This window comes from Enoplosus armatus, chromosome 12, assembly GCF_043641665.1.
Source record: "Enoplosus armatus isolate fEnoArm2 chromosome 12, fEnoArm2.hap1, whole genome shotgun sequence".
Lineage (NCBI taxonomy): Eukaryota > Metazoa > Chordata > Actinopteri > Centrarchiformes > Enoplosidae > Enoplosus > Enoplosus armatus.
In genome coordinates this window covers 15540083-15549634 of record NC_092191.1, presented here as the reverse complement: position 1 = coordinate 15549634, position 9552 = coordinate 15540083, and the positions used below count along the sequence as shown (strand labels likewise).

The 9552-nt window shown below is 40.8% G+C and overlaps 1 protein-coding gene across 1 annotated transcript; it reads left to right on the top strand.

The window, feature by feature from the left end:
- Positions 1-2496: 2496 nt before the first annotated feature.
- On the top strand, positions 2497-8452 carry lhcgr (luteinizing hormone/choriogonadotropin receptor). Its single transcript, XM_070915953.1, has 11 exons — positions 2497-2669; positions 4596-4667; positions 4885-4959; positions 5043-5117; positions 5431-5505; positions 5620-5697; positions 5785-5853; positions 5958-6032; positions 6376-6561; positions 6851-6919; positions 7231-8452. Exons 1-11 carry the CDS (start codon positions 2497-2499, stop codon positions 8450-8452), a joined length of 2169 nt encoding a protein of 722 aa, XP_070772054.1.
- The last annotated feature ends 1100 nt before the right edge of the window (positions 8453-9552 follow it).

Sequence of the window (9552 nt, the reverse complement as noted above, 5' to 3'; positions counted from 1 at the left end):
TTCTATATTTCCTAATGGACGCCTGCTGTTTATGTCTACAACTTTGATCGCAGTCGTGACAAGTTTGACTTCCTGGCTTCCTGTACGATGCTTACTGTAAGTGCTGACTTAGAATCGGTTTGTTCGCAGCCAGTGTTGGCCCTAATCGCCAGGAAAGCGTTTCAATAACCGACCGCAGATCAGCCTGTAAAGGCAACTACGCCAACCCCACTTCCTCGGTACTGTTGCTGCCTTTCAGTGCTGTAGGAAATAATGGCATTATACAATGAACCGCGTACGAGCCAAATAACCAGAAAACATGCGCTCTGATGCCATTTTGGGGGTGACTGGCGGGCTGTCAGTGCCCTTACAATATTTAATTCAAAGTAGGAGTTGAGAAGAAAAATTTAAAAAACGAATTTATTAAAACAAAGCAGGCAGACACACATTGATTTAAAGAATATATACGTTTCACACTAAATATTTTAAAGCTTTTTTAATATTTTAAAACAGACCAACACATATCTCAGTGGTCTGTTTCTTAGCTTGTTTTAGCCTATTTGCTTGTTTCACATACTTTTACATTACTCCTAACTATTTTCAAATATGCGCTATAAATATGACCTCTGCGGTTGCTTTTCTGTTGCTTTGTCGCCATCCAGTGGAGAAATAACGACAATGCAAGAAAGAGTTGGCACTGTCAGTACAGTGGGCTCCTTAGCTTTGTCTTCCTGACATGACCATGCTTGGTAGTTTTACTAGCTTATCTTGTGCAGAGAGTGTTTTGACTAATTCCATGCATAAATTTAGCATTAGCTAACCCATACAAAAGATACTGGCTGTCAAACACAATTATTTTTATGGATTTTTGAGGGGGGAAAGCGTTTAATTGATTAATACATTTATAGTAGTAGATCCAAGTTTTTTGGATCGGATAATGCCTCAAGGTTTTTTAGATGAACATGAAATTTTAACATGTGTTGTCAGACTTTTGTAAATGCCTTGTTTTACCAGATGTTTTCATCAATCCTGTAGGCATAAGTGCCATGTTTTCAATTTACGGATGAAATATAGTCTTTCAGCATAATGTGTGATAAAACACTTCATGTGTCAAGGCTACATAATGTTGCCTTGCTTTTATCAAGAACTGGCGCCAAATGAGATACAGTTATGTGAGGCTTTTGACTTTGGGTCACACTGTCCTCCTGAGGGACAAAGTCATTGACTTGGCTTTATATGTGTATGCCTCATTTCAATTATCCTTAAATGCACAGAAATCACAGGCACAAGAGGTAGCAAACATAATCCAAAGGAAAGGGTTGCACTGAAAACACAACAAATACAAATTATTCTGAAAATCCTCTTCAGCAAAGGGGTTGCCACATTTGTAAATCAAAAATTATATCAGCCTTAAAAAGTTTGCCATGTTTTTGCAGACATAAACAACTATCGCAGACATACAGCAGACTGAAGCTGAGACATTAAGCATCAGCTGGTGCATTCACAGAAATGTGAAACAGTATCCCTAAATATACAAGCATAATGGAAAACTTCCATTCTCAGACGCAACAGTGAGATAATCCTTATAACTCTTATAATGAATATGCATAGTGTATATTAAACATTCTGGAGACTGTAGTCACCTTATCTGTCACCTGGTGAGGTTTCTTGTAGACATTGTTCTTGAGTTAGAATTTGAAAATAGAATATGAAAAGTAGTGGAAGCTTTGGTGTTTCAAGAGATAATAGCAACACTGAAATCAAAGTTAAATACCGGCATGCATGGAGCATGCAAATATCATGCCCTTGGATGTTGTATTTAAATCTCTGGTATCTACTGTCTACAGCTCCATTGTTTTCTGTGTTCTGACTCGTATGTTCATACTGGACATCCCTTAATCATCCCATAATCTGTGCGCACAGTAATCATTTTGTGAATGAGGGATTCTTGAAAAAAAAATCAGTCTCTGATAAAATTGAATTGAAGCTCCTCCAGACATGTTGAAGTATCCTGAGGCAAGATACCGAACCCCAAATTGCTCGATGTATAGTGTATAGTTGTATAAATGCAGGCATTTACATTTAGTGGCTCAATGGTCCCTCGCTTTACAACCGTCCCATTAATTTACTAATGCACAAGTTCCAATGGGGATGTTCAATTTACCCAAAGTGTTTACAAGCAGATGTGCTGCATGGAAATGCATCAATGCACTTGCACCCCGAACTGTAAGTCTGTGATTTGAGGCTGACTTAATAGGACTTGTCATGTTTAAACTTTCCCTACTGTAAAGGAGCATAACAGCTTTTCACATTAGGTGTATAATATAACTCAGCCGACTCTTTGCAACACACGAGCCTCTTGATAAGAAGCTGAGTACCAGGAGGCTGAGATCCCCCTCTGCGCGGGCAAAGGATGACGATCTGCTGCAGGAGCAGCAACAGAGACTTAAAGGAAGAGCAGCACTCAGCGGGCTTCCCGGCTTCTGTGTGTTCGGACGTTTTCCAGACAGCAGCACAATGTGGACATCGCTGCCAGGGCTGCTGTTCCTGTCGGTTTTCTATTTCTGTGGATGCAAATGCGCGTCGGGCTTCGTCTGCCCGAGGATCTGCCGCTGCTTCTCCAGCACTATCAGATGCAACAATGTGACGCAAGGGTCCACTCTGATGATGGACCACAGAGACAGAAGACTGTAAGTTCACACTGCTGAGATTCAGTCACGAATCTGGTGAAGACTGCGAGGTGGTGCGTGCATGATGTGCTACATTTACTGTGACTGAGGAGTACTGAAGAGTGGCAAATCTTGACTGATAACTGATGTGTCGCCCTGTGTTTGTTAATGCATATGGCACTATAATTATAACAGATATCATTTCTATCTGTTTGTATGCAGCTTTAAGTAATTAAGTAAGAAATGACCAAGACTAGTCTGTGCGTATTTGCGCATGGAGAGAGGATCCATCTGAAACGCACTCGCTTGGTTACATATTGTGCTTCGAAGTTAAATGCAGCGCTGCTGAAGTAACTGTAACAAATCATCTCTATGTGATTCTATCACATTTGAAGAGCTTGCTGTGATGTATTCGCTTTTGCCCTTTCTTCTATCCTGGCAGTGTTTTGGGAGTCAAAGCACTCTGCCATGCCATAGCCTACTAACTGTATTTTCTTGATTCGTTGGAACATTTTCGAGACACATCCTCCAAGTTTAAAAGAAACATGTTTGTCAAGTGGCACTGTGTTGGCGCAGTATTGATGACTGCCACATGTAAAGCAAACCCTGGTCAGTTAACCCACCCCCAGCCATCAGTACAATGGCAGCATGAGTGTTTTGTTAGAGGTGTCCTGAGGTAACAACCGAGAAGAGGATTTACAATTATACACAACAGAAATCAGAAAGAAAAAGAAAAGAAAGAAAATCAGATGAGGTGTCTGGCGCATCTTGTTTTGGAGTTTCTATACATAAAAACATTTAGGAAAAGCCTAATTTATGCAGTCTAAATGTAGTCCAACACTTTGGACAATCAGTTCCTCCTCATGTTGTGGTTTAGTTTCTTTTCCAAACGATAACCATGAGAGCGTTTTCATTTTTATCACCTCAACGTAAATGCTGCGACAGACAAACGCTGCTCTGACAGTATAAATGTATGCATAGGCCTACATAGACAACTCAGTTGTGTTATAGTTTTATTTTGATGAAAGTTGTTTGGCCAGTGTAGTAATTGCTTGTGCACATCATTGTAAATGTGTAATAATCTTGATAACATACAAATAAAATAAAAATATGAATAGACCTACAGTATATTGCAGACTGAAGGATACCAGCTTCTGAGTAATGTTTATATTTCCTATTTCATGCTTCACCTCATTCAGCAAAAGTACCACAGCGCATTAAGTGTTGCAAAACAGAGGGCTCTGCATGTGTGCAACTTAATTACCTGTGGAGAGAATGTCAAGTTGATCTCACACGGTCAAGTACACAGTGCACCCTCTCAGTCTTTTAGGGTTTCTGGGTGTCAGAGCTCAGCTTTTTAAGACTTCACCAGACGCACCAGACAAGTCACAAGCCTTGAAGGTGGAATCTTGACCTCTCCTCTGGTAAATCACAGAACCTTGAGTCCCTCCTGATAAGTATCCAGGAACACCAAGGCCAGCGGCGTCATGCATGTATCAAACGACACCAGCACCCTACACACACACACACACACACACACACACACTCCAGGAACTTTGTGCTTTGTCAAATGAAGAAATGAATAGTATTTCTAAGCGTTTTCAATTGTCAATAATTTTATCTGAACGTGTAACAGTGCAAGTCTGCAGTTGGAGGTGATCAAGTGAAACGGTTGATGATTGGTTTGATGAAAATTGCACCTGTAAATGCCATTGTATGCGTACACAAGGAGACAAATGATCAGTGTGACTGGATAGGCTGAGACTTAACCTGGAAGTCATGAAGTTTATTTCAATATAGTTTCTGTATTCACATGTACAGTAGTTATGGTTTCAGCATTAAAATCTCCTTCAAAAATATTCAGCATGCAGTATATTTCTCCATGGTTTAAGAATAGCTTGCTTTAAGATCACTTTGATATATGTCTCTCCATATTCTGTCTTTCAGGTTTCTCTATCACTTGTCTTTGCACACGATTTCAAGCCATTCTTTTGATGGATTGAAAGGAGTCCAGAGGATGTAGGTATCAATTTCCTTCCACTGACAAACTCCGACTGAAATATTCTGACATTTTGCAACTGCAATAAAAGTTAGTAAGGAGCAAATATGAAATTGAAAAATATGCAATTCCCTAATGTATACCACAGTACAGAGTAAGAATAGAGCTGTGCATATTATCACATAAAATGTTTTTACCCCTAACTGTTTAATTGCTTTGTTTCTGCTCTGTACTCAGTGAGATTGCTCAGAGTGTAACCCTGGAAACAATTGAGACGTTAGCATTTAATAACCTTCTCAACCTCTCGGAAATGTAAGTCTTTTCTGTGATTATATGAATCAATAATAGTTATGGTTAGTGAAATGCAGAGTTTCAACGTTTATATTGCTTTGCAGCTCAATCCAGAACACAAGGAGTCTGATGCACATTGGCAGGAGGACATTCAACAACCTTCCCAAACTGCATTATTTGTGAGAGACCTCAAAATATACAATTCAAATTTATATTTATTTAGATTAGAATTTAAAGCTGCATATTAGACAGAACCCTGTTTGTTTTCAGATCCCATGTACTTCAGCAATAACCAGATCAAATCAGACACATGCTAACTCATCTTGCACTTATACTGATACCAAGTAATAATGTTTTCACTGTATTATAGTTTATAGTTTATTATAGTATATAGATACTGATAAGAGGAAATTCATTTACATGTGGTTTATCTTAAAAGTCACAAAACTAAAAATATCACAGACTGACATGAGTTTTCCTTTGCGTTAACAGGAGCATCTCAAACACTGGGATAACAGTTTTTCCTGACATTACATCTATCAGTTCTCTGGAATCAGAGTTTATCCTGTAAGTACATCTGTTGCTAAAGTTTAAAGACTCATGACAAATAGAAACAAAACACACATAACCATCACCATGAACACATCATATCACATGGCATGAACTGTTGCGCTATTGCAGGGATATCTGTGACAACCTGTATCTATTGGAAATACCTCCAAATGCTTTCATTGGAATGACACAAGAATACGTTACCATGTAAGTGACGCAAGAAATTCCTTTTGATTGCTTTACACTGTCAACGAGATCGTAATTTCCATACAACAATCTTGTGACTGATTGCAGGAACCTGTACAACAACGGCATCAGAGAAATACACGACCATGCCTTCAACGGGACAAAGATAGATAAGCTGTATTTTCCCACATTTCCTTTTCGTAACTGAATGATGTAAGCTGAGTTTCTGTTCTCACAGCGTTAAGCTTTAGCTCCATTACTCTGCATTTAATAATTTTCAGGGTATTAAAGAATAATCGAAACCTCAGAGTGATCCACAGGGATGCGTTCGAAGGAGCCACAGGCCCTGGAGTCGTGTAAGTGGTTCTTTTAAACCTCCTGAAAGTCATTGAATGCCAAATTTATTTGCTTTGATTTATTGGGGAGAGGAGGAAGATGTTTGTCAAACTGACCGTTCAAATTGTTGACCAGCTTTTTATGTCTTGATAGACATTCTGTCAAGACTTGAGCAACGGTAAACAAGATAGTGCTTTATGCTTTTAGTAACTTTTCTTTCCATCATTGAGAGAAGTTACTTCTCATGTACTTTTAAAATGTGTAAAATAAAATAAAAAGTATGCTGCTCAGCTGACTGACTGAAGGCTAGGTGGGAGGAAGGCAGTGCCATGCAGTCATATTGTTGTCTGTGTTATTTCACAGGGACGTGTCTGCGACAGCTCTCAAAAAGTTACCGCTGCAGGGACTGGAGTCAGTGCTGGTGTTGTTTGCTCAGTCAGCGTACGCCTTGAAGAGTCTGCCTCCTCTGCAGGGACTGTGGAGCCTACGAGAGGCCCATCTCACCTACAACAGCCACTGTTGTGCACTGCTGAGCTGGAACACCCACAGGTGACTAGTTACACTGTGCATTTTACAGGTTAATCAAGGATCAATTCGTTCATGGATAATGTCTGCACCAAAGTACACCAAAAGCAGAATCTTATTCCAAGAACTTACTAACTTGCTTATAAAAGTATAAAACAATACTAAACGAACAATACTAGACTACAGTATTAGCACAATATACAATATAAGTGGTAGTATTTCACAGATGTGTGTTTGTGTGTCTGACGTGTGAGCCAATGATGGTGACATATTTTTGAGTGAGTCTTCACTTGATTTCCTTCCTTTTCTGCAGGGACTTTCCCATTAATCCTGCATGGAATAATGGCTCTACATATTGTGATGAGAGTCACCCATCATCAAGGTAAAAAGATGATGTTTTCCTGTCTATAATCCTCCTCTGCTTCTGGTTAAATTAAGGTCTGCGCAGCCTTGGTAGTTAATGAAAGGGTTTATTGGCAGCACCAAAACTGCACATACTTGATCTTAACTGACACTAATATATCCACCGTGTTGAGTGCAGAGACTTACAAAAAAGATAATTCTGCCTGAAAAAGAGTTGGCCTTCAGTTTACTTTACAGAGGCCTGTGCTACTGATCTTGTCAGCTCTTTATTGTGGATTCTTCTGTTCGAGATGAACTAACCAGAACGATCTCTTCTCCTTTTGGAAACAGGGTTCAGCGTGTGATTGGAGGTTCAGCAGATACGACTCTAGTTATGGACGTGCCATTTTTGTCAGATGTTGATCTGTTTGTGGAGGATGAACGCTTTGGAGACGTGAATTTCCACTATCCAGAGCTGGACTTCTGTCAGACCCGACCAACTCTGGTTTGCACACCCGAGGCAGATGCTTTCAATCCCTGTGAGGACATCGCGGGCTTCAGTTTTCTCAGAGTGGCCATCTGGTTCATCAACATACTGGCCATTACAGGTAACCTGACGGTGCTCCTGGTCTCCTTCACCAGCCGGAACAAGCTGACAGTGCCTCGCTTCCTCATGTGCCACCTGGCCTTTGCAGACCTCTGCATTGGGATCTACCTTCTGATGATAGCCACGGTAGACTTGCGCACACAAGGTCACTACAGTCAGCATGCTATTGAATGGCAGACAGGGCCTGGCTGTAGTGCTGCAGGCTTCCTGTCTGTGTTTGGTGGGGAGCTGTCAGTCTACACACTCTCCACCATCACACTGGAGCGCTGGCACACCATCACCAACGCTCTGCAGATAGAGCGCCGTCTGGTGCTTACGCAGGCAGCCAGTATAATGGCAGCTGGTTGGCTCATCTGTCTGGGGATGGGGATGCTGCCCCTGGTTGGCGTGAGCAGTTACGCCAAAGTCAGCATGTGCTTACCCATGGACATAGAGACTCCCCTGGCTCAGGCCTTCATCATAATCATCCTGCTCTTCAACGTGGGCGCCTTCGTCGTTGTGTGCGTTTGTTATGTGCTGATCTACCTGGCTGTGAAGAACCCAGAGCTCCCCAGAAGAAGTGCTGACACCAAGATTGCAAAGCGCATGGCTGTGCTCATCTTCACCGACTTCCTCTGCATGGCGCCCATCTCTTTCTTTGCCATCTCCGCTGCGTTCAAGGTCCCCCTCATCACAGTTACTAACTCCAAGATTCTGCTGGTCTTCTTCTTTCCCATCAATTCCTGCGCCAATCCCTTCCTCTACGCTATCTTCACCAAGGCTTTCCGAAAGGATGCGTATCAGCTCACGAGTGCCATGGGCTGCTGTAAAAACAAGGCCAGCGTATATCGCACGAAGGCCTACTGCTGCGAAAATACAATCAAGAGCAATTTGGGATCCAACAATAAAGGAGCCCTCTCAGGAGTGAGGCTGGCTGCCATGCCACAGCAGAGCCATCACCTGAAAGAGGAGGGAGAGCTCACCTGAAGAAGAAAAAACTGCAAAACTCTTTCAGACTGTTGATAGGACAATTGGACAAGACAAGGAAAAATTCACTCATGCTGGATTTGGAGGAAATGATGTACTTGTAGACATCTATCATGTTGACAGTGATGACACATTATCAATCTGCACTATTATTGATGGCCATTGTTTTTATTAGAAAGTATAAGAAAACATTATTTAGTGAACTCCAATGAATAGAAAGGTGATCTGGTGACTCTATGGACTTCATAGCATTGGGTGGCTGTTCCCATCAAGTCTGATATCAGTTCGACCCACTGGATAGGTCTTTTTCACAGGAGACATGTTGACTGGTCATAACAGGAAACGTACAAGTATAACAAATAACACTGATGATGGCTCTGTTCAATTAAGTGCCCTACAAGCTATGCAAGGGAGCCCTAGAACTGGTAAACTTTCAGTCTCAACATTTAAATGGATACGTTAAATGGACATGAAGCCGTTAAAGTGCTCCAAAAAACTGGATAATTTGACAGCTCATCTACTGAGAGTGGGATACGACTGAAAGCTACTCAATGGACCTTGTGGTGAAATTGTTCAGTCAAATAGAAATCACCTTCATCTTACCTTCATCTCCAAGTGGTTGCAATGAAAACCAAACCATACAGGCGATCCTGTAATTCATTTATGTAAAATAAGTTTGTTTGTTTTGTTCTGAGGTTGGCTAAATGTATTTAGAGGAAGACCATCTCATGGTTACTATGGAAAGCTTAGTGGTTACAGTTGACCACGTGGTGGAGTAGTTGGGAAGACAGCTTAACTACACCACTGGGGTTTTGTTTTTGCCTCTAACAGTTTTTGAGATTGTGTCATTGAAATTAAAAGAGATCACTTTCCGTGTTGTTAGGCTACAAACATGTACATAATGCTTATCATAAGATAACAGGGTAATATTTGTAAGGTAATATTTTTCTGTCACACAAAAACAGAATAAGAAAAAAAAGATATTATAGGAAAAATAAAAAAAAAACAACATAATAATTAATGTCAAATTCCAAGCGTTTTGTCCTGCAGCTGCATTTATCTGTTGTTTTTCTGATGTATTTGGGTCGTTTCCAGTATTT

Coding starts and splice junctions, on each gene's coding strand:
- lhcgr (XM_070915953.1), top strand. CDS start 2,497: ATGTGGACATCGCTGCCAGGGCTGCTGTTCCTGTCGGTTTTCTATTTC. Junction 4,960..5,042: donor CTTCTCAACCTCTCGGAAAT/GTAAGTCTTTTC, acceptor ATTGCTTTGCAG/CTCAATCCAGAACACAAGGA. Junction 6,562..6,850: donor CTGAGCTGGAACACCCACAG/GTGACTAGTTAC, acceptor CCTTTTCTGCAG/GGACTTTCCCATTAATCCTG.